The 25028-nt window shown below is 36.9% G+C and overlaps 1 protein-coding gene across 2 annotated transcripts in view; it reads right to left on the bottom strand.

Moving 5' to 3' along the window:
- The window catches only part of SLC2A13 (solute carrier family 2 member 13), a 559427-nt gene that overhangs the window by 116904 nt on the left and 417495 nt on the right, over positions 1 to 25028 (bottom strand). The window contains exons 7-8 of one of the 2 annotated variants that reach the window (XM_088836975.1): positions 16476 to 16601; positions 7658 to 10666 (exon numbers count right to left, since the gene is read on the bottom strand). In XM_088836975.1, coding sequence (XP_088693101.1) covers positions 10489 to 10666; positions 16476 to 16601 — 304 coding nt within the window. In that variant the 3' untranslated portion in view covers positions 7658 to 10488. Of the gene's footprint in view, positions 1 to 7657; positions 10667 to 16475; positions 16602 to 25028 lie in introns of those variants that run through there. The other variant, XM_055396779.2, reaches the window with a different exon arrangement.

Raw genomic sequence — 25028 nt, 5'->3', positions numbered from 1 at the left:
GGCGATCAGCTTTCTTCACATTCCAACTCTCACATCCATACATGACCACGGGAAAAACCATAGCCTTGACTAGACGGACCTTGGTTGGCAAAGTAATGTCTCTGCTTTTTAATATGCCAGCTAGGTTGGTCATAACTTTCCTTCCAAGGAGTAAGTGTCTTTTAATTTCATGGCTACAAACAGCATCTGCAGTGATTTTGGAGCCCCCTAAAATAAAGTCTGATACTGTTTCCACTGTTTCCCCATCTATTTCCCATGAAGTGATGGGACCAGATGCCATGATCTTTGTTTTCTGAATGTTGAGCTTAAAGCCAACCCTTTCACTTTCTCTTTCACTTGCATCAAGAGGCCTTTGAGTTCCTCTTCACTTTCTGCCATAAGGGTGGTGTCATCTGCATATCTGAGGTTATTGATATTTCTCCCAGCAGTCTTGATTCCAGCTTGTGCTTCTTTCAGCTCAGCGTTCCTCATGATGTTTTCTGCATATAAGTTAAATAAGCAGGGTGACAATATACCACCTTGACGTACTCCTTTTCCATGGAACCAGTCTGTTGTTCCATGTCCAGTTCTAACTGTTGCTTCCTGACCTGCATACATGTTTCTCAAGAGGCAGGTCAGATGGTCTGGGAATTCCCATCTTTTTCAGAATGTTCCACAGTTTCTTGTGATCCACACAGTCAAAGGCTTTGGCATAGTCAATGATGCAGAAATAGATGTTTTTCTGGACATCTTTTGCTTTCTCCATGATCCAGCGGATGTTGGCAATTTGATCTCTGGTGCCTCTGCCTTTTCTAAAACCTGCTTGAACATCTGGAAGTTCACGGTTCACATATTGCTGAAGCCTGGCTTGGAGAATTTTGAGCATGACTTTACTAGCGTGGGAGATGAGTGCAATTGTGTGGTAGTTTGAGCATTTTATGGCATTCCCTTTCTTTGGGATTGGAATGAAGACTGACCTCTTCCAGTCCTGTGGCCACTGCTGAGTTTTCCAAATTTGCTGGCATATTGAGTGCAGCACTTTGACAGCATCATCTTTCAGGATTTGAAATAGCTCAATTGGAATTCCATCACCTCCATTAGCTTTGTTCGTAGTGATGCTCTCTAAGGCCCACTTGACTTCACATTCCAAGATGTCTGGTTCCAGGTGAGTGATCATGCCATCGTGATTATGTTCGTCGTGAAGATCTTTTTTGTACAGTTCTTCTGTGTATTCTTGTCACCTCTTCTTAATATCTTCTGCTTTTGTTAGGTCCATACCACTTCTGTCCTTTATTGAGCCCATGTTTGCATGAAATATTCCCTTGATATCTCTAATTTTCTTGAAAAGATCTCTTGTTTTTCCTATTCTGTTGTTTTCCTCTATTTCTTTGCACTGATCGCTGAGGAAGACTTCCTTATCTCTTCTTGCTATTCTTTGGAACTCTGCATTCAGATGCTTATATCTTTCCTTTTCTCCTTTGCTTTTCGCTTCTCTTCTTTTCACAGCTATTTTTAAGGCCTCTCAGACAGCCATTTTGCTTTTTTGCATTTCTTTTCCATGGGGTTGGTCTTGGTCCCTGTCTCCTGTACAATGTCACGAATTTTGGTCCAGAGTTCATCAGGCACTCTATCGATCAGATCTAGTCCCTTAAATCTATATCTTACTTCCACTGTATAATCATAAGGGATTTGATTTAGGTCATATCTGAATGGTCTAGTTGTTTGCCCTACTTTCTTCAATTTAAATTTGAATTTGGCAATAAAGAGTTCATGATCTGAGCCAAAATCAGATCCTGGTATTGTTTTTGCTAACTGTATAGAGTTTCTCCATCTTTGGCTGCAAAGAATATAATCAATCTGATTTCGGTGTTGACCATCTGGTGATGTCCATGTGTAGAGTCTTCTCTTGTGTTGTTGGAAGAGGGTGTTTGCTATGACCAGTGCGTTCTCTTGGCAAAACTCTATTAGCCTTTGCCCTGCTACATTTTGTGCTCCAAGGCCAAATTTGCCTGTTACTCCAGGTGTTTCTTGACATCCTACTTTTGCATTCCAGTCGCCTATAATGAAAAGGACATCTTTTTTGGGTGTTAGTTCTAAAAGGTCTTGTAGGTCTTCATAGAACCATTCAACTTCAGCTTCTTCAGCATTACTGGTTGGGGCATAGGCCTGGATTACTGTAATACTGAATGGTTTGCCTTGGAAACAAACAGAAATCATTCTGTCATTTTTAAGATTGCATCCAAGTACCGCATTTCGGACTCTTTTGTTGACCATGATGGCTACTCCATTTCTTCTAAGGGATTCCTGCCCACAGTAGTAGATATCAGAATAGCCATCATTAAAAATCTACAAATATTAAATGTTGGTGAGGGTATGGAGAAAAGGTAACCTTCCTACACTGTTGGTGGGAATACAAATTGGTACAAACATTATGGAGAACATTACAAAGGTCGTTTAAAAAACTAAGAAAAGAGTTACCATATAGAACAATATTCCCATTCCTGGGCATACATCTACAGAAAATTCAAATTCAAGAAGATAAGTGCACCTCAATGTTCATAGCAGCACTAGTCTCAATAGCCAATACTGGAAGCAACCTAAATAGCCACTAACAGATGAATGGATAAAGAAGATGTGGTGTATATATACGATGGAATGCTACTCAGCCATGAAAAAAATGAAATAATTCCATTTGCAGCAATATGGGTGGCCCCAGAGACTACCAGACTAAGTGAACTATGTCAGACAATGACAAATATCATACAATATCACTTTTATGTGACATCTAAAAAAGTGATACGAATGAACTTATTTACAAAACATAAACAGACTCACAGACTTAGAGAATGAACTTATAGTTGCTGCGGGAAGGATGGGGAGAAGAGATAGTAAGGGCATTTAGGATGGACATGTTCACAATATTATATTTCAAATAGATAACCAAAATGACTTATGGTATAGCATATGGAACTCTGCTCAATGTGGCAGACTTGGATAGGAGGAGAGTTTGGGGGAGAATGGATATATGTACATATATGGCTGAGTCCCTTTGCTGTTCACCTGAAAATATCACATTGTTGTTAATCAGCTACACCTCAATTCAGAATAAAAAGTTTAAATAAAAAACAGAGACGTGCATATGTAGAAAACAAACTATGGCTACCGAAGGGGAAAGGAGTTGGAGGGATAACTATGGAATCTGAGATTAACAGATACAAACTACTACATGGAAAATAGAGAAACAACAAGACCTATTGTACAGCACAGGGTACATATTCCGTATCTTGCAATAACTTAAAATAGAAAAGAATCTGAAAAATAATGTGTGTGTGTGTGTGTGTGTGTGTGTGTGTGTATATATAATTTACTCACTTTGCTCTACACCTTAAAGATTATAAATCAATAAAAAATTAAAAATTATAAAAACCAAAATTAACTAAGGAATTTTGTATTAGATTCCTTGTTACTTCCCTTGATACAAAATAAATACTAGGAAAAGTAATATTGAGCTATAGTGTTATTAGTTTAGGAGCACAGTGTGAATATTTTAAATCCTTAATATGAATAATACAAATATCAATCTTGTAAATAAGATACTGATATAGCTTGTTTCTGTCCTTTATTGGGCCCATCCTTGCATGAAATATTCCCCTGATATCTCCGATTTTCTTGAAAAGATCTCTAGTCCTTTCCATTCTATTGTTTTTTCCTATGAAGGACAAAAAGAGTAAGGATCTAACAGAAGAAGAAATTAAGAAGTGGCAAGAATACATAGAAGACTATTCAGAAAGGTTTTAATGACCCAAATAACCACGATGATGTGGTCACTTCTGGACGTTCTGAAGTGAGAAATCAAGTGGGCCTCGGGACGCATTACTGTGAACAAAGGTATTGGAAGTGGTGGCATTCCAGCTGAGCTATTTAAAACCCTAAAATATGAAGCTGTTAAAAGTGCTGCACTCAACATGCCAGCATATTTGGAAAACTCAGCAGTGGCCATAGGACTGGAAAAGTCAGTTTTCATTCTAATCCCAAAAAAGGACAATGCCATAGAATGTTCAAACTACCACACAATTGTGCTCATTTCACATGCCAGTTTGGTAAAGCTCAAAATCCTTCAAGCTAGGCTTTAGCAGTATGTGAACCGAGAACTTCCAGACGTATAGTTGAGTTTAGAAAAGGTAGAGAAAGAGAAATCAAATTGCCAACATCTGTTGGATCAGACAGATAAAGGGAATTCCAGGAAAAACTTCTACTTCTGCTTCATTGACTACACAGAAGTCTTTGACTGTGTGGATCACAACAAATTGTAGAAAACTCTTTAAGAGATGGGAGTAGCAGACCACCTTACTTGTTTCCTGAGAAACCTGTATGTGGGTCAATAAGCAACAGTTAGTACTGGACATGGAACAATGGACTGGTTCCAAATTGGGAAAGGAATACGTCAAAGCTGCATATTGTCACCCTACTTATTTAACTTCTTTGCAGAGTACATCATGTGCAATGCCAGACTGGATGAATCACAAGCTGGAAACTAGAAATAACAATGTCAGAAATGCAGATGCTATCACTGTAATGGCAGAAAGTGAAGAGGAACTGAAAAGCCTCTTGATGAGGGTAAAAGAGAAGAGTGAAAAGATGGCTTGAAAATCAACATTAAAAAACTGAGATCAGGGCATCCAGTCCCATCACTTTATGGCAAACAGAAGGGAAAAAAGCGGAAGCAGTGAGATTTTCTTTCCTTGGGCTCCAAAATCACTGAGAGTGCCTGCAGCCATGAAATTAAAAGATACTTGCTCCTTGGAAGGAAAACTTTGATAAACCTAGATACCACATTAAAAAGCAGAGATATCACTTTGCTTGCAAAGGTATGTATAGCCAAAGCTATGATTTTTCCAGTAGTCATGTATGATTATGAGAGCTGAACCATAAAGAAGGCTGAGTGAAAAAGAATTGATGCCTTTGAACTGTGGTGCTGAAGACTCTTGAGAGTCCCTTGGACAGCAAGGAGATCAAACCAGTTAATACAAAGGAAATCAACCTTGAATATTCAATGGAATGACTGATGCTGAAGGTGAAGCTACAATACTTTGGCCAACTGATGCCAAGATCCAACTCATTGGAAGAGATTCTGAGGCTAGGAAAGACTGGAGGCAAACTGAGAAGGGGGTAGCAGTTGGTCAGATAACATCACTGACTTAATGGACATGAATTTGGGCGAACTCCAGGAGATAGTGGAGGATAGGAGAGCCTGGTGTGTCCATGGGGTCACAAAGAGGTAGACATGACTTAGTGACTAAACAACAACATATTTTGTTAATGATAAAATAAATTCCTGTTTCTAAAGGCAAAACTGATAAATGTCTTTACAAATTAAAACACAAAAGGTGATAAAGGGGAAATTTCCTTTTGCTATTTGGTCTACTTCCATATTATATACTGTCACCATAGAAATATCGCTTGTCTAGTATACCAATGAATGTTTCAAGGAAATGTGCTGAATATTTCTTCTAATAATTATCAAATACATACATTCAGTTCAGTTCAGTTGCTCAGTCATGTCCGACTCTTTGCGACCCCATGAATCACAGCATGCCAGGGCTCCCTGTCCATTACCACGTGTAAAATACCTTACGGGAAGTTGCTATATAATGCAGGGAGTTCAGTCTGATGTTCTGTGATGACTTAGAGGGTGAGATGTGAGGGTGGGAGGAAGGCAGAAGATGGAGGGAATATATGTATAGCTGATTATGTGCAGCTGATATATGTACAGCTGATTTGTGCTGCTGCCTGGCAGAAAGGAACACAACATTGTAAAGCGATTACCCTCCAATTCAAAAAAAGGTATTTTTTTCATGTAGTATGACTACAAGCAATGCGTAGTATGCATATCAGGAGTACATGATTTTTATTTTTTACAACTTTCTGAGTGTTTTAATGAGGACCAGGTAAACATTTAACATTGTTTATTAAAACCATATCACTCCCATTTTTCCTTTAGAGGTGTCCTTTCTTGGAAATAAGTAAGAATGTAGAGGATATCACTAAAATAAAATGATGGGAACATTGTATCCTCCCATTTGGAACTCTGGTACTTTCAAACCCTTATATAATTTCTGGTGATGGCAGTCTTTTCCATTTTTTTTTTTTTATAATTATTGACTGAATTGACTGGTAGGGCAGTGAGGGATTTAAAATAGTGCAGGATATGAACACTGGAATTTATAATCTAAGAGAAAAGATACATCCAAACTCAAATCATTATCACATAACACAATATAATTATCACTGTTAGACAGTTAAGTGCTAGAGGAAAACAGGGGATATAATAAGCATTGTTCTCAGGGGCTAATCGAAGAGACTGCAAGGAAAAAAAGTGATATCTGATCTGAGCAAAAAATAATCCGTAGAAGTCAGAGGCAGAGATTCAAAAGAGAGAGGAGGATAAATCCTAGGCAGAAAGCACAGAATTAGGAAAGGCAAAGAGATGGGAAATCATAATGGATACTAGGGTGATAGCAGGGGGTTTTGACTGACTAGAATTCTATATGGAAGAGAAGTGGGTGGCTGGGAAAACAGGCTGGGTGTTGCATCAGAGTTCAGCTTTGAGAAAAATATCTGCTGAATGATTACAATAAACCAGGAATCAGCGCAAGTTAAAACAATGAATTGCCAAATAAGGATCTATCTAGCTATTTTGATGTATCTAATTACAGAGCGAACATGTTATATTATAGGAAACAAACACTGAATCAGCACATTAAGATAGTATCCCTAATTAGCAATACTTTTAAAGAATCGGGATGTTTGAAGTTCCAGAATAGATTATTTATATTTTTGTGTATAGAAAGCCAGGAGAAGAAGAGGTGGATGAATAGACATAGACAAATAAATAGAAAGTATTCTAATGTACTTATCTGTTAGGAAGTGCTTATTCTAATCTAGAAAATGTGGTATTGACAAATATAAGAAAAAATAAAATTAGTGCAGGATATTTACTACTTACATGTGTGCAGAACATTACATTTTTACAAGCGTCTTCAGAAATACTCATTTAAAGTTCATAAAAACCATACTGTTGTGGAAAAAGGAAACTCTCGAACACTGTTGTTGGATGTGTAAATTGGTGCAGGCACTATGGAAAACTGTATGGAGGTGCCTCAAAAAAGAAACAATAGAATTACCATATGACCCAGCAATCCCATTCCTGAGTATATATCCAGAAAGAAGGAAAACTCTAATTCAAAAAGATATATGTACCCTAGTGTTCAAAGCAGCAGAGCTAATTATAATAGTTAAAAGACACAAGTAACCAAATGTCCATTAACAGATGAACGGATAGAGAAGTGTTTTATATATATATATGCACACATATGTATATGTACAATGGAATATTATGTTATACTGTATATTAGATTGGAATTAACACACACAAACTACTATACATAAAATATATTGACTGTATAGCACAGTGAATAATATTCAATATCTTAAATAACCTATAATGGAATATTATCTGAAAAAATAACTATCACTATGCTATACATCTTGAAAGAATACAGTATTGTAAATCAACTATACTTTGATGAAAACAAATAAACACCATATTGTTCAACAAGGCAATAATATTATTCTGATTTTACAGATGAAGACTGGGGCTCAGAAAAGCCCAGTGCCACTTATGAAGTAAATGATAAAAGCTCATATATGAAACTGACTAAACAAATGTGCATCTTTCTCCTACCCAGTTGCTGCTCCCCTAAAAGCAGTGGCCTTACTGTCTTTTTGATTTTGAGAAAGTAATTCAGCCTCTAAGCCTCACTGAGTTCATCTGCACAGCAGGAACAAAAACCACACTTCACAGAGGTATTGAGTTCGTTCTGGAAATTTACATTATTTTCCCAGAAAATTGTCTGTTTTGTCTGTTTTCAAATGTACTAGACAATATTATTAATAGTCTCTTAAGACTTTTAAATCTTTACTATTTTATAATGTCCCATTTTCTCATTTTAATTTTATGTGTGCCTTCTCTCTGTACTTAACCAGTATTGCCAAAGGTTTCTCCATTAAATTTGTCTTTTCTAAGAAGCAACTTTTGATCCTCTCCAGTATTTTTTTGCTTTCCATTACTTTTTCCTCTTTTAATTTCTATCCTCTGCTTACTTTACCAACTCACTTTGTATTAAGCTCTTACTCCTTGAGGATCTTGTCAGTTACTAATTTCCATGTCTTGGTTTCTATTATGATTTGTTCTTAACTCATTCATTAATTTGAAGTTATTTTTTTTTTAAGTTTTCAGATTATAATTAGAAGGGGTGATAAATATCTTTCTATTGCTTTGCAGTGTTACCAGTGCATTTTGGTTAGAAAACATTTTGCACAATACTGATTATCTGGATTTACTTAGATTTTATTGGAATTCACATTTAAATAAATTTATTCTTTATGTTTGAAGATGGTAAATTTTCATAAGTGCTCTATGCTTGCTTGAAAAGAATGAAATTCTCTCTGTGTTAGGTTCGTTAACTCTTAAATCAAACTTGATAATATTAAGCTTTCCAAATTCTATAATCTCTGCTATTGTTTTGTCATCTCAGTAGACCACATACCTAATTTTTTCTACTCCTTTATTTCCATCTTTCTGTGACTGCCTTTTGTAAACAGCATATAACTGCATTTAAAAAAAATCCAATGTGAGGAGCTTTTTCTTTAATGAAAATGGAGTTGCTTCAGTTCAGTTCAGTTCAGTTGCTCAGTCGTGTCCGACTCTCCGCGACCCCATGAATCACAGCACGCCAGGCCTCCCTGTCCATCACCAACTCCCAGAGTTCACTCAGACTCATGTCCACAGAGTCGGTGATGCCATCCAGCCATCTCATTCTCTGTCGTCCCCGTCTCCTCCCGCCCCCAGCTTTCCCAGCATCAGAGTCTTTTCCAGTGAGTCAACTCGTCGCATGAGGTGGCCAAAGTATTGGAGTTTCAGCTTTAGCATCAGTTCTTCCAATGAACACCCAGGATTTTTCTCCTTTAGAATGTACTGGTTGGATCTCCTTGCAGTCCAAGGGACTCTCAAGAGTCTTCTCCAGCACCACAGTTCAAAAGCATAAATTCTTCGGCGATCAGCTTTCTTCACAGTCCAACTCTCACATCCATACATAACCACGGGAAAAACCATAGCCTTGACCAGACGGACCTTGGTTGGCAAAGTAATGTTTCTGCTTTTTAATATGCTATCTAAGTTGGTCATAACTTTCCTTCCAAGGAGTAAGCGTCTTTTAATTTCATGGATGCAATCAGCATCTGCAGTGATTTCTGAGCCCCCCAAAAATAAAGCCTGACACTGTTTCCACTGTTTCCCCATCTATTTCCCATGAAGTGATGGGACCAGATGTCATGATCTTTGTTTTCTGAATGTTGAGCTTCAAGCCAACCTTTTCACTCTCTTCTTTCACTTTCATCAAGAGGCTTTTTAGTTCCTCTTCACTTTCTGCCATAAGGGTGGTATCATCTGCATATCTGAGGTTATTCATATTTCTCCCTGAAATCTTGATTCCAGCTTGTGCTTCTTCCAGCCCAGAGTTCCTCATGATGTACTCTGCATATAAGTTAAATAAGCAGGGGGACAGTATACAACCTTGACGTACTCCTTTTCCTATTTGGAACTAGTCTGTTGTTCCATGTCCAGTTCTAACTGTTGCTTCCTGACCTGCATACAGGTTTCTCAAGAGGCAGGTCAGGTAGTCTGGTATTCCCATCTCTTTCAGAATTTTCCAGTTTATTGTGATCCACACAGTCAAAGGCTTTTGCATAGTCAATAAGGCAGAAATAGATGTTTTTCTGGACCTCTCTTGCTTTCTCCTTGATCCAGCGGATGTTGGCAATTTGATCTCTGGTGCCTCTGCCTTTTCTAAAACCAGCTTGAACATCTGGAATTTCGCGGTTCACATATTGCTGAAACCTGGCTTGGAGAATTTTGAGCATGACTTTACTAGCATGTGAGATGAGTACAATTGTGTGGTAGTTTGAGCATTCTTTGGCATTGCCTTTCTTTGGGATTGGAATGAAGACTGACAGTCCTGTGGCCACTGCTGAGTTTTCCAAATTTGCTGGCATACTGAGTGCAGCACTTTCACAGCATCATCTTTCAGGATTTGAAATAGCTCAATTGGAATTCCATCACCTCCACTAGCTTTGTTCGTAGTGATGCTCTCTAAGGCCTACTTGACTTCCCGTTCCAAGATTTCTGGCTCCAGGTGCATGATCATGCCATCGTGATTATCTTGGTCATGAAGATCTTTTTTGTACAGTTCTTCTGTGTATTCTTGCCACCTCTTCTTAATATCTTCTAAAGCCCAAGAATACTGGAGTGGGTAGCCTATCCCTTCTCCAGGGGACTTCCTGACCCAGGAATCGAACTGGGGTCTTCTGCATTGCAGGCGGATTCTTTACCAACTGAGCTATCAGGGAAGTCTTTGTCTTTAATAGGTATGTTTGGTGGTGGTTCAGTCACTAAGTTATGTCTGACTCTTGTGACCCCATGGTTGTACCCTGCCAGGCTCCTCTGTCCATGGGATTTTCCAGGCAAGAATACTGCAGTGGATTCCCGTTTTCTTCTCCAGGAGATCTTCCTGACTCAGGAATTGAACCCGGGTCTCCGGTATTGCTGGCAGATTCTTCACTGATTGAGCTATGAAGGAAGCCCAATAGGTATGTTTAATTGAGCTATTTTTACTGTAATAACAGGTACATTTATATGTAACTAATTTTGCTGCTTTTTTTCTGTTTTCTTTTAACTATGTTTTTTTTTTTTCCTGTAATTTCCCCCTTTTCTTGTTTTTATTAGTTTTTCTTGGTTTTTACTCTGTGCTTGTATATATCTTTAAGAGATCACACTTATATTTTTAATATCTATATTTGACATGTTGCAAAATTAATTATAATCTCCATTTCTTTCTGGAAACCAAAGAATGTAGAAGGCTTTCCCCCCAAAGCTCCCATACTACATTTTATGTTATCTAGAATTTTAGCTTTCCAAGTTTTTCTTTTTTACAAAATTCACCTAAGTATAACATGTGTTTTATATATATATATATATATGTGTGTGTGTGTGTGTGTCTGTGTATTTGCACATAAATTTGTATAAATATACAGACACATACATGCTGCTGCTGCTGCTAAGTTGCTTCAGTCGTGACCGACTCTGTGTGACACCTTAGATGACAGCCCACCAGGCTCCTCCGTCCTTGAGACTCTCCAGGCAAGAATAGTGGAGTGGGTTGCCATTTCCTTCTCCAATGCGTGAAAGTGAAAAGTGAAACTGAAGTCTCTCAGTTGTGTCTGACTCTGAGCGACTCAATGGACTCCAGCCTACCAAGCTCCTCCGTCCATGGGATTTTCCAGGCAAGAGTACTTGAGTGGGTTGCCATTGCTTTCTCCTGCAGACACATACATATACAAATATATATACACTGTGCAAATTATAAGGGTGCAACTTTCAGTATAATTGAAAAAATTATACTATTTCCTTTTTTTCTAACGTATTATTTTAAAGTCTCTTAAATTTTTTTGGTAATGTAAGGTTCTTTTTGTGTTCATTCTTCTGTCTGTCACACGTGGTACCTTTCTTTCATAAGTTGATATAGTTTAAAATTTTACTGCTATCTCATATTTGCTTTTGATGGAAGTCTCATGTGTCCGGGGTTCTGATAACTACATGTTTGCTGAGTTAGCTTTATGGATGTCTCCAGTTTGGGACCCACATTTTGATTTTTTACTATTCATGTTTGTCAACTGATGGTTCCCCTTCACAAAGGCAATATGAAATTAGAAGCCATATTTCCCTATAGTGAAGGCTTCTGGTTTTGCTTTCTCATGTGTGACACTGTTTCAACTCAAGGTCCCAGGTGGGTCACAGAGAATTTTGCCTAGCACATCCCAACAGTTCTTTTGGTCTCTGTTTTAGAGCTTAGGTGGCCCATCATAGTTCTAGAGGAAAGACTTGGAGTTTTGTCTTCTCAGCACCTAAAACATTAGCCTCTCACCTTTTAGACTGGCTTCTGTTCTGATATCTTGTGTGCTGTTCGGTTTCCACATGGGCTTTTGCTGCTCTCACTCTCACTGGTAGCATTTGGGCATTTCTCTCAAGTTCAGCTGTGAATTAAATCTATATTTGTCTCTGTGTGGGAAGCATGTGGGAGATGCAGAGGATGATGGGCAGGAGGAAAGATTTTCTATTAGTTCAATGTACTGAATTTTCTAGAAGCTTGTTAAATGATTTTAACATGGGTTTTCCTTTTTAAAAATTTTAATTGTAAAATACACATTAAAAAAATTTACTATCTTAATTATTTAAATTTTTAAGTATATTCATCTTATTGTGCAAGCAATCTCCAAAACTCATTCCATTTTCCAAAACTGAAACCCCATAACCATTAAACAACAACTCCCTATTTCCTTCTTCCCTCTGCTTGTGGCAACTACCATTCTTCATTCTTTCTCTATAAACCTGAGTACTCTTAGGTACCTCATTTTAATGGAATCACTTCGTATTTGCTCATTTCACTCATCTTCTCATATTCAAGCTTCATTCATGTTGTAGTAGCCAGAATTTATTTTCTTTAAATATGTTTAATTGTATGTATATAGTTTGCTTATCCATTTGTCTGTCAAGGAGCATTTGAGTCACTTCCAACTTCTGGCTATTGTAAACAACGCTGCTATGAATACAGTATTCAAATAAAACTTCAAGACCTTATTTTCAATGCTTTTGGATGTGTGCCCCAAAGTGGAATTATTAGATGACATATAATTCTATCTTAAAATCATGTAAAAACTGCCACACTGTTTTCCATAGTGGCTGCACCATTTTATATTCCTATCTACAGTGTATACAGTTTCCAATTTTTCACATCTTCCACATAATTATTGTTTTATTTTTCTTTGTTATTTGTTTTATATCCCAAGGCGTCTGAGGTAATATCTTTTGTAGTTTTGACTTGCATTTCCCTAATAACTACTGCTGCTGAACAGTTTTTCATGAGCTTTGTCATTTGTATATCTTTTTTGGAGAACAAGGATAAACAGAAAACTTTTTGATTGAAATATAAAAAAGCTTTCCTGGTGACTAAGTGGTAAAGAATCCATATGCAATGAAGAGATGCAGGAGACGTGGGTTCAATCTCTGAGTTGGGAAGATCCCCTCGAGGAGGGCCTGGCAACTCACACTAGTTTTCTTGCTTAGAGAATCTCATGCAAAGAGGGACCTGGCAGGCTACATACAGTCCATAAGGCCGCAAAGACTTAGACAAGACTGAACCGGGCACATACGCTCACATAGAAAAGCATACTGAATGTCAAAGTTTTATTTCAAATTAATTGTAGTTAATTATATGGACAAATACTTTTCATTATGTTGAGATAAAAATTAGCATACTCTTCATCACGAATGGTATTACCCTTCTATCTTGTGTTTTTCAGGAAACAGCTACAACTAGAGATTCTTTGCAGCTGAGAATGGAGAAGCTCTATACAGTCAGCAAAAACAAGACCTGGAGCTGAATGTGACTCAGATGATCAGTTACTTATTGCAAAATTCAGGCTTAATCTGAAGAAAGTAGGGAAAACCATTAGGCAATTCAGGTACGACCTAAATCAAATCCCTTATGATTATACAGTGGAGATGAATAGATTCCAAGGATTAGATCTGGTAGACAGAATGCCTACCAGAAAAACTATGAAAAAACAGAAAAACTATGGATGGGAGGTTTGTAACATTGTACAGAAGGCAGTGACCAAAACCATCCCCAAGAAAAAAAATATGCAAGAAGCCTTCTTATGTAAACAATGTAAAGAAATAGAGGAAAACAACAGAATGGGAAAGAAAAGATCTCTTCAAGAAAACTGAAGATAATAAGGGAATATTTCTTGCAAGGATGGGTACAATAAAGGACAGAAAAGGCAAGGATCTAACAGAAGCAGAAAAGATTAAGAAGAGGTAGCAAGAATACACAAAAGAACTATTCAAAAAAGGTCTTAATGCCTCGGATAACCATGATGGTTTGGTTACTCACTTAGGCAGACAACCTAGAATGTGAAGTCAAGTGGGCCCTATAAGGATTACTATGGACAAAGCTAGTGGAGGTGATGGGATTCCAACTGAGCTATTTTAAATCCTAAAAGATGATGTTATTAAAGTGCTGCACTCAGTATGCCAGCAAATTTGGAAAACTCAGTAGTGGCCATAGGACTGGAAAAGGAGAGTTTTCATCCCATCTGCAAAGAAGGGCAATGCCAAAGAATGTTCAAATTACCGTAAAGTTGTGTTCTTTTCACATGCTAGCAAGGTAATGCTCAAAATCCTTCGAGCTAGTCTTGAAGTATGTGAAGTCTTCAAGTACGTGAACTGAAGAATTCCAGTACTTTGGCCACCTGATGTGAAGAGCCGACTCACTGGAAAAGACCCTGATGCTGGGAAAGATTGAAGACAACAGGAGAAGGGGGCAGCAGAGGATGAGATGGTTTGATGGCATCATCAACACAATGGACATGAGTCTGAGCAAACTCTGAAAGATATTGAAGGACAGGGAAGCCTGGCGTGCTGCAGTCCATGGGGTTGCAAAGCATCAGACACGACTTGGCAACTGAACAACAACAGAGATCTGTGAATATGTCATTGAATTGCCTCAATACTTGACCCTAAAACATCTATAAATAGTATATCTCAAATAGGAATCCAAGGTAAAGGTGGCTTTTTCCCTGAAAATTTCTTTCTAGGTAATTGCATAATACCTATCAACAAAATAAACAAAAATATAATGAATGCTATTTTATCTATAATTAGAGAATCTGTTGTAGGAATTTTTCACAGTAAACACATCCTGCATTTTTTGTTTTCTTTGTAGGAGAGATTGAGGCAACCCAGCATGGTGACCAGGCTAAGAGGAAGATTGCTGCTCAGCACAGAGTAGAGTGAGAAAATCTGTTTTCCTTCCGAGGTGGGAGGTAAAGAGTTTTAGTTTATTATTCTATTAATAAGAATATTCCACAAGCATAAAAGTTTCTTGCGTATTTTGTTTAGTTTTTTGTATTTTTCCTACTTGGGTATTATCTATTTTCACTTTTCTCTAGTAGTGGGTGTAGCCCAGGAATAATGGTACAAAAATATAAATAATATCTAAAATAGGTGTAAATAAAAGAAGTAATACACATTTCTATTAAATAGTTGTAAAGTTTGTTAGTTGCAAAAAGAATAAAACTCTTATTTTGAGACCACCGACCTATAGACCTTCTTGTGAGAAAGAGATAAACATAATTTTAGTGTCCCCATAAGTTTTTAAATTAATTATATGAAGTACAGGAAACTACATACATAGATTTCAAATTGTTCATAATTCTTGACTAGAAACTTTCAGGCTTCTTCTATTGAAAAAAATCAAAAGGATTAAAACTGTAAAGTATTACATTCAGAAATAATTAATTAACTTCCTAATAAAGCTTGACTAGTGAAAGCATACACTAGGTGTTTTTAAAAGAAGCTATTTCAAGTTTTCATTTTAAGTAATAATTATACTTCTTTTACATATTTCTTTTTAATCAGTGTATTTAAAATGTGATCTGGATTTTCACTCAATATCATATAATTTACTACTACTACTTTGGAATAATTCCATAATAAAATGATTAATGAAAACAGCCTAATTATTAATAATGATACATTATACTTTCTGGCTCCTAGGAGATACAAGCACTTTATTACAGATTTCATTGCCTTCCCCAGTATTAGGAGGCAGACAGCACGAGAGCATGGTAATCTTTTTTTGAGAATTTAAAATGCAAAAGCCATGTCAAATAATATTTACATGTTTCTGTGTTCATGAATATGAATGCTAGTTCATAAATAGGGGATATTTGTTGTACACAAATGTTTCATTTATGTGTCTACTCTAAACCAATGGGATCTGTCAAAAAAAGAAAGATTCACAGTTTCTCATACATGCCCAAAATTACCAAATTTATCCTTATTTTGTTTAATTTCTCTGACTTCCAGAAACATACAATATGAATTAAAGAATTTAAAATGATACGAATTCATTGTGACTTCACAATTTTCTGTCTTTCACTTAAGTTTGGGAGTTTGAAAATTATTGGTATAATGAAAAAATACCCAGTGGGAGAAACTACTGTGGCAATATTTAGCGATACTTGCCTCAAGGTCCAGACTCCTGTAGTTTATTAGAACAGAGTTGGGTCTGGAATTTGGATTTCCTGAAGTCTAGGCTTGAGTTTATATGCTAAGTTTGTGAAGCATACACTTGCAATATTTCTACCCACTCTCATTGGAACATGTTGCAAAGTAATGTAGTTATAAAGAACAAAGATTCTTTAAAAGAAGACCAATTTAAAAGTAGTAGAGTGCATAAGTGCAGTCATTCTGTAAGTTTAAATATAAGTCTCAAGCTGAAATTTTATTGTATATTCTTATGTAATGAGCAACATACCTGCCCCAGGCTGCCTCATTTGTGGATGCTTTATTAACTGGAACACAGGAAGAGTCAATGACCGTTGATTTATTCATACGATAACAGAAACCGCAGTCTGGATCCAACATACATTCGTTACAGTAACTGTAAAATGAAACGAGTTGCAGTCATGTTAACAGAGACAACTGATGCTCAGCACACACTGTATTCTATGTGCTTCCCTGCATTTTCCACTCTGCAGTAAGCTCAGGGCCATGTGACTCGGTTTGGCTCTGGCAAATAACTTGTGATAAGGCAGGTTAGAACTGGCTGATTTCTTCCATCTCTCCCTACTCTGGATGCAGCAAATTTGGAAACCACTTTGAAATGGAGGTGGACTGGATGTGCAGTATTGTATGTAGAAGAACTCCATTCTGCCAGCAGCAAATATACTTTTTGCCACTGAGATTTGTTACCAGAGCACAGACTGGTCCATTTTAAACCAGCTACCTGGTTCCAAACTGTACCAAAGCATTTACTTCTCTTAAATGTTTCCATAATGTACCATATCTTTTAAAAAATGGAATTTTTTCCTAATATAGATCATGCAATAGAAAATTCAAAGAATGAAAAAAAATTACACCTAGAGGAAAAAGTTAAAAAATAAAAATGCCACCATCCTAAGAATGGTCAGAGTTAACATCCTGGGGGACACTTGTACTTTTAATAAATATATATTGAAAATAAACTATGTTATATGCTTAATTAAAAGAAGTTGTAACCTTTAAAAACTGCATAAATTTTTCTGAAAAAGAGAAAAGAAAAAAGGTTGGTATAGGGGAAAAGGCTAATTTTTCTTATCCACTGGTTGGATTACAGAGCCATTACTAACTAATCATTGCTCACCTAACAGCAATATCCTAACTTTAGGAAAATTTTAAAGAGGCAAAATCCTTTAGAGGACAGGATTTCCCAATATAAGCCAACACTGTGCTTGTAGAATGAGTTTCCTCACTGCCATACTATTTGCCAGACAAACCTGGAACTATACAGTAGGCACATACAAGGTATGGAGCCCCTAAGATGAATAAGTTAAAGTCCCTGCTCTGCTCCGTGGTAGATAAAAGGCTAGGATAAGAAATAGCTACACCTGCTAATAATGATGATATGATAGAAAACAGAAATACTCTAAGGGCAGAGACCTGATTATTTGCCTGTAAGAATGGGGGATAATTTCAGAGATGATATTTGAGCTGGATCATAAGAGAAATTTACCAGGGAAAGAAGTAGAGAGAAGGGTATTTCAGGGAACAACTTATTACATAATTAAAGATAAGTTAGTACAGACTTATTAAGTATCTACTTTGTACAAGTAATTACACAGTAGGGTGTGGGAGAGAAACAGGGTAAGAACTAATGCAAGCTATCTGAAAAAGACATGAATCATCAAAATCAAAATACTTCTTTGATGCATTTAGCTAAATGGAAAAGACTGGCATTGTTTAAAAATTAGATCACTGCCATTCTGTCTGTAAATCTTTACAGTCTATTTTTAATGAGACTTTAGCCTTATTCAGTTCAGTTCAGTTGCTCAGTCGTGTCCGACTCTTTGCGACCCCATGAATCACAGTTCACCAGGCCTCCCTGTCCATCACCAATTCCCGGAGTTCACTCAAAGTCATGTCCATTAGGTCGGTGATGCCATCCAGCCATCTCATTCTTTGTCATCCCCTTCTCCTCCTGCCCCCAAATCCCTCCCAGAATCAAAGTCTTTTCCAGTGAGTCAACTCTTCGCATGAGGTGGCCAAAGTATTGGAGTTTCAGCTTTAGCATCAGTCATTCCAATGAACACCCAGGACTGATCTCCTTTAGAATGGACTGGTTGGACCTTCTTGCAGTCCAAGGGACTCTCAAGAAAGCAAAAAAAGAGGTCTTTCAAAGCCTACCAAAAGATCAATATACTTTAGAAAGGTGATATAGTATTGTGAACCTAAAATTGTCCATACCTGTGATAAACAAAATAAAATAGAAATCATGAGAAGTACTCTGAGCTTCTGGCTTTAAGAACTAGACTAGGCTAATTTGGAAGGGAAGATCATTCCTACTAGTATTTTGTTTATTCTGCCTATATGAGGTAGAATTAAAAACTCTGATAGTTTTAGTGGCTTTAAATGATAATTATTTGGTAAATGTCAGTTCACCCATTTGTAGAAAATGACTATTTAAATTTTTTGAAAAATACTTATTTCATATAAAAGCTCAAAAATCAGTTACCTACTGCATGTGCATGCCAGACATATGAAGCATTATCCATGATGCTTCACCTCCTCCATCACCTGCTCAAACATCAACTCTGACCACAACCTCCTATTATTCTATCTTCCTTACTAAATGATTTCTGCTCTGCCATGATCATTCATTTAACATTTACAATATATTACACTTACTCTGTGCCAGGCACTACTCCAGGAGCTGGGACTTGTTAGTGAATAAAAATGATGTTGACTTGTATATTAGACCTCATGACAACCTCCAGTTAATTGATTTGCTCCCTATTCATTAGCTTTTTCCTTTCTTTCTCTTTTCAATCTTTCAAAAAAACTTTATTGGTGTATAGTTGATTTACAATTTGTGTGGGTTTCCGGTGTACAGCAAAATGACTCAGTTATATATACACGCATATTCTATAGGCCATTACAGTGTATTGAATAGAGTTCGTTGTGCTGTAAGTAGGCCTTTATTAATTATCTATTTTATATATGGTAGTGTGCATATGTCAACCCCAATTTCCCAATTTATCCCTTTTCCCCTTATAAGAGGGGTGATTTTTATTTTATTAAAAATTTTTTTCACATGTATACCATTTTTTAAAATAGTAAAAATGTTTGTCAGTTTTCACAATCAATCGGTAGACTAAAAATAAAAGATAATTACAATTGCAAGCCATAATGGGAACATGATTAACTTAACAATATAAAATAATTACATACAGTTTGGGGGGTCAAGCAGAGTGATGTGCTAAGTGGAAATACATACACACATGTTTTCATCTGCCCAGCCAGCCTATGTCTTGTGGTTGGTACATTTAATCCATTTAAATTTCAGGAAATTATCAACAGTTTTGATCTTATTACCATTTTCCTAATTGTTTTGGGTTTATTTTTTGTTGGTATTTTCCTTCTCTTATGTTTCCTGCCTAGAGAAACTCCTTTAGCATTTGTTGTAAAGCTGGTTTGGTGGTGCTGAATTCTCTTAATTTTTGCTTGTTTGGAAAGCTTTTGATTGCTCCATCCAATCTGAATGAGAGTATTGCTGGGTAGAATATTCTTGATTGTAGGTTCTTCCCTTTCATCACTTTAAATATATTGTGCCATTCCCTTCTGGCTTATACAGTTTTGGTTGAGAAATCAGCCTGATGAAAATTCCCTTTTATGTTATTTGTCATTTTTCCCTTGTTACTTTTAATATTTTATCCTGTCTTTAATTTTTTTCAGTTTGATTACTATGTGTCCTTTATCTATATTTTGTTCTGTGGCAGTGATTTCCACCATTCTGACATCCAGGTCATTTATCTGTACTTCTGCCTCAGTTACTCTGCTATTGATTCCATCTCATGTATTATTCACTTCTCTTTGTTTGTTCTTTAGTTCTTGTAGGTATTTGGTAAACATTTCTTGCACCTTCTCCATTGTTTCCCAAGATCCAGGATCACCTTCACTATCATTATTCTGAATTCTTTATCTAGAAGGTTGCCTATCTCCATTTCATTTAGCTGTTTTTCTAGGGTTTTATCTTTTCCCTTCATCTGGGACATAACTTTCTGCTTTTTCATCCTGATTTACTTTCTGTAATGTCTTTTTTGTTCCAGCTGCTGTGGGACTGTGGTTCTTCTTGCTTCTTCTGTCTGTCCTCTGGTGAAGGAGGCTAAGAGGCTTGTGTAAGCTTCCTGATGGGATGGACTGGCAAAGGGAAAAACTAGGTCTTGCTCTAGCGGGCAGGGCATTGATCAGTAAAACTGATGGCTGGGGTTGCCTTCCCTTCTGGTACTTGTTTGGCTTGAGGGGACCCAGTTCTGGTGTCTATGGGCTCTATGGTAGGGTTAATAGAGAACTCCAAGAGGATTTACACCAAGGGAGACCTTCTTGGCCTGTTGCTGCCAGTGGCCCTGTCCCTGTGGTGAGGCCTTGCCAACCCATTCTTCCACAGGAGACCCTCCAACACTTGCAGGGAGTTTTGGTTCAGTCTCCTGTGGCATCACTGCTCCTTTCCTCTGGGTCTTGGAGTACACAAGATTTTGTTTGTACCCTCCAAGACAGGAGTCTGTTTCCTCCAGTCCTTTGGAAGTCCTATAGTCAAATCCCACTGGTCTTCAAGGTCAGATGTGCTGGGGACTGCCAGTCCCACTGTTGGATCCCCAGGATGGGAACCCTGATGTGGGGTTCAGAACCTTCCTAAGAGTGGGAGAACTTCTTTGGTATTATTGTTCTCCAGTTTGTGGGTTACCCACACTGCAGATATGAGATTTGATTTCATTGTGATTGTGCCCCTCCTACCACCTTGCTGTGGCTTCTTCTTTGTCTTTGGATGTGAGGTATCTTTTTTTGGTGGGTTCCAGAGTCCTTCTGTCAATGGTTATTCAACAGCTAGTTGCGATTTTGGTACTCTCTCAGGAGGGGATAAATGCACATCTTTCTACTCCACCATCTTGAACCAGAAGCAAGTTTTTTTTCTTAAGTTCTGTCCTTAACTAGCTTATTGCCCATGACTCATCATTTCAATATCCTAAATTTCCCTGCCTATTTATCTTCTTATCTCACCCATCTAGCTATTATATGAATGTCAACATTTGCCTTTTCTGTGCCTTTACCTACATACTCAGTGAAACTGAAGGAATTACACAGCAGGGCAGATCAGTAGTTCTTCTATAACATACTACTACCAGCCTCAAAAGGATCCTCAACAGGCCAAAATTCTTAATAGTTTTTCCTGGTCAACTCCATTGGAGGACTATTTCAACCATTCGGCACAAAAACTATTCCTCAGATCTCCAATGCTTCATTTCTCTTTACTCTCTACAAAGGAGCTCAACTCAAGTTTTACAGAGAAAACAGTTGAAAGTGGTAAAAATTGGAAATTTATAATCTTATAGCAAATATATAAACCATTCTATTAATACTTTCCTATTTGTAAAGAACCCATCTGCCAATGTAGGAGAAGCAAGAGACTCAGGTTTGATTGCTGGGTAAGAAGATCTCCTGGAGGAGAGCATGGAAACCCACTCCAGTATTCCTGTCTGGAGAAGCCCTTGGACAGAGGAGCCTGGTGGGTTATAGTCCATAGAGTTGCAAAGAGTCAGACACAACTGAAGCGACTTAGAAGGCATGCACACATTCTAGTTACAAGGAGAAGCTGTCCTTCTCAGCTAAGGTCAACCTCTCTTATCTGGGCTTTCATCCCATTCTATCTCCTCAGGGCATCTCAGACCTGATTATTGTCCCTTCTTTCTCTTAAAATAGAGGATTAGATTTTCGATTTTGATATCTTTCTCCTTCTAAATGTAGGCATTTATAACTATAAATTTCTCCCTAAGCTCTGCTTTAGCTGCATCACATATTTGGTGGGGTATGTCTTCATTTTCACCCATCTCAAATTATTTAGTAATTTTCCTTGTAATTTCTTCTTTGATCCACTGGCAATTGAGGAGTGTGTTATTTAATTTTCACATGCTTGTGAATTTCCAAGATTTGTTAGTTATTTGTGATTTCTAATTTCACACAACTGTAATCAGAGAACATATTTTGTATGATTTTAATCCTTTTTAAAATTTACCTTGGCTCATTTTGCAGCCTAGCATGACCTATCTAGGAGAATGCTTCTTGTACACTTATGAAGAATGTGTTATTCCGTTCTTTGGTGAAGTGTTCGCTCAGTGTCTGTTACATTTAGATGGTTTATAGTCAATATACTAATCTTATAACATCATAACCCATTGGTTTCTAACCACTCAACTTCCCCCACATCCTGGAAATGGTCGTTATCTAGAACAGGAGTCGGCAAACTATAGCTCTTGAGACAAATATAAATCAGTCCATTTTAAAAATAAAGTTTTATTGAAACATAGCCATGTCCATTTGTTTACTTATCTATGAATGCCTACAACTTAAAGGGCAGAGCTGAGAAGTATAACAGAATCTATATGGCCTGCCAAGCCACAGATATTTACTATCTTACCCTTTACAGTAAGTTTGCTGATTCCTGATCTAAAACACACATAGATTTTTCATTCCTTTCCTTCAAGATCTCTTTCTTATTCCTAGAATAACTGTTCTTTGTCCCAGAGTTCTCCCACACTCCTTTCTTCCTGACGCTTCACTGACTTCACAGCTTTGAGTCCTTCTCTGTCAGATTTTCATGTTAAACCACATTAACCACCAGATCCTGAACATGTTTGTATTTAGGTTCTCTTGCCTATAAACATTTATGTCTGGTTCTTTCTAACCATCTTTGTTCTTACTTTCTATATCAAAATTGCTCTGCACTGCTGGAGAATTAACATAACAAGTAATACTGGTAACAGTATACATGCACAGTATTCAGCTGAAGCTGGATCTTCACTGCTGCACAGAAATGTCTATCTGTTTGCAATCCCACAACTGATATCCCAAATGCCCACAACTTTCCTCCAATAGTAATCCTTATTCCCTTTTACAGATCTTTTAGATTTAGGTCTTTCTTGGTTCCCAGTAAAAACTGAAGGGATTAGGAATGAACTTTTTCAACTTTAAATTCAGACTGAGCAAAGATATCTATAGCCACAGCTATCCTCACCTCTTTTCCTCCAGCTCTAAAAAAGAATTGTTCGAAGGTCATCATTCTACTAGAACTTTTAATCTTACTCCCCTTGACCTTTACTGGGACCAACGCTTTAACCCATTGATTATTTTCTTCTCTTTATACATTCAGAACTTACCCCATAATTTATATGCTGGTTGAAGCTTTCTCATATTAAAAAAGCATGAAAACTATCTTTCTGTACTACTTCACATCAGTCAAACAATTTCAGCAATCAGTGTTCAATTTCATCACTATCTCAGGGAGTGGGCCACTATTTGGGAACAGAGGTGGCTGACTGATCTGGACTGTAGAGTCTCTCAGAACCCTGGAGGCAGAGTATGATTTCCTACCATTCCCTTATCCTTGACCTGGAATATATATTTTTCATCATATGGACTATCTTATGGCAAAATTCTCCCAAATGTAACATTTCTAACTTAGACTTGACATTTGGAAGATAACACAAGACTTTAAATATCCTGGGGAATCTGCTAATTGACCTTTTACAGAGAGCATATATCATAACTGTGACTTTAACAAATAGGATTGAAAAAAAAAGGGACAATTTCTAGAAGTGGCTATTTTTTATTCATGATTTGCTATTTAATGCTTTCTTGAATATGACCTGATAAATTTACATGAAATTTCCTAAATATAAAAGCTTAGAATTTAAATATATTGTTACAAAGTCAGTGCTCATAAAAATATTCTAAGCACAGATTAAATTTTTTTTATTGTATTTTTTATTGTTTTTTCAATTTAAATAATTTTTATTTAATAAATGGTACCAAGCACAATACCAAAAACATTAACAGTTAAAATTTCACCAAATTAAAAAAATACTATAGAATACACAGTTGCAAAAAGCTACATTAAGTTATTTTAAAACTGCCTCAAGCTGCAGAAAGAAAAAAAAACCTAATACCATACCTAAGTTATCCCTCTCTCAAAATAATGCCATTTATATTCTAAACCACGAGCTCCCCATAAAAAGACGGGAACCGCTTTTGTTAATTCATATATATATATATATATGACTGTATCACTTTGCTATACACCTGAAACAAACACAACACTGTAAATAAAATATAGTACAATATAAAATAAAAATAACAGATCTTTGGGGATTTACACTGAGTTAGAGTTCCTATCAGAGGGATAACCCAGTCATTTGTATGCCTCCTTCATGAGGATTCAGTGCGGCTGTGGTGCTATTATCCCTCTGATAGGAACTCTAACTCAGTGTAAAGCTCCAAAGATCTGCTACTTATTTTTTTTTTTAATAGACTTATATCTTAGGCCCTATTTGTTCCCTTTCACAGTATGACCTGGAGTGAGTCCTAAATTTTGGACTTCAAGTTTTCCATCCCAAGGGCACATGATCTCTAAGAACCCAACTGGTTGCAAGACTCTACATGAAAGGAAAAGACAGAAATGTATACACTCTCATTCTAAATTCACACAAACTTTAACAGTGTAAAACATATTAGGATGCTATAACATCTCACAAATACTTACTCTTACATATTTATTTCAAGGGCAGAGATTGTAAGTGTGCCTTACTTTAAGAAACTGTTTTTTTTTTTTAAAGGAATTGCTAAATTACATAAAATGGAGATCCCTCTCTTTTAATACAAAATATTTTAAATCTCCTCCAAGTCAATATGTAGTACAGATGATGGTGATGACCTTCATTTTTGCTCTGTGCACACCTCTACTATAAAACTTACAATGTCCTTTATAAGGATCTTCTCTAGA

The sequence above is a fragment of the Moschus berezovskii genome, chromosome 6 (genome assembly GCF_049115385.1).
Source record: "Moschus berezovskii isolate FMDL1 chromosome 6, NW_MosBer_1.0, whole genome shotgun sequence".
Lineage (NCBI taxonomy): Eukaryota > Metazoa > Chordata > Mammalia > Artiodactyla > Moschidae > Moschus > Moschus berezovskii.
The sequence above is the reverse complement of the archived record's forward strand: the minus strand, read 5'-3'. Positions and strand labels throughout refer to the sequence as shown.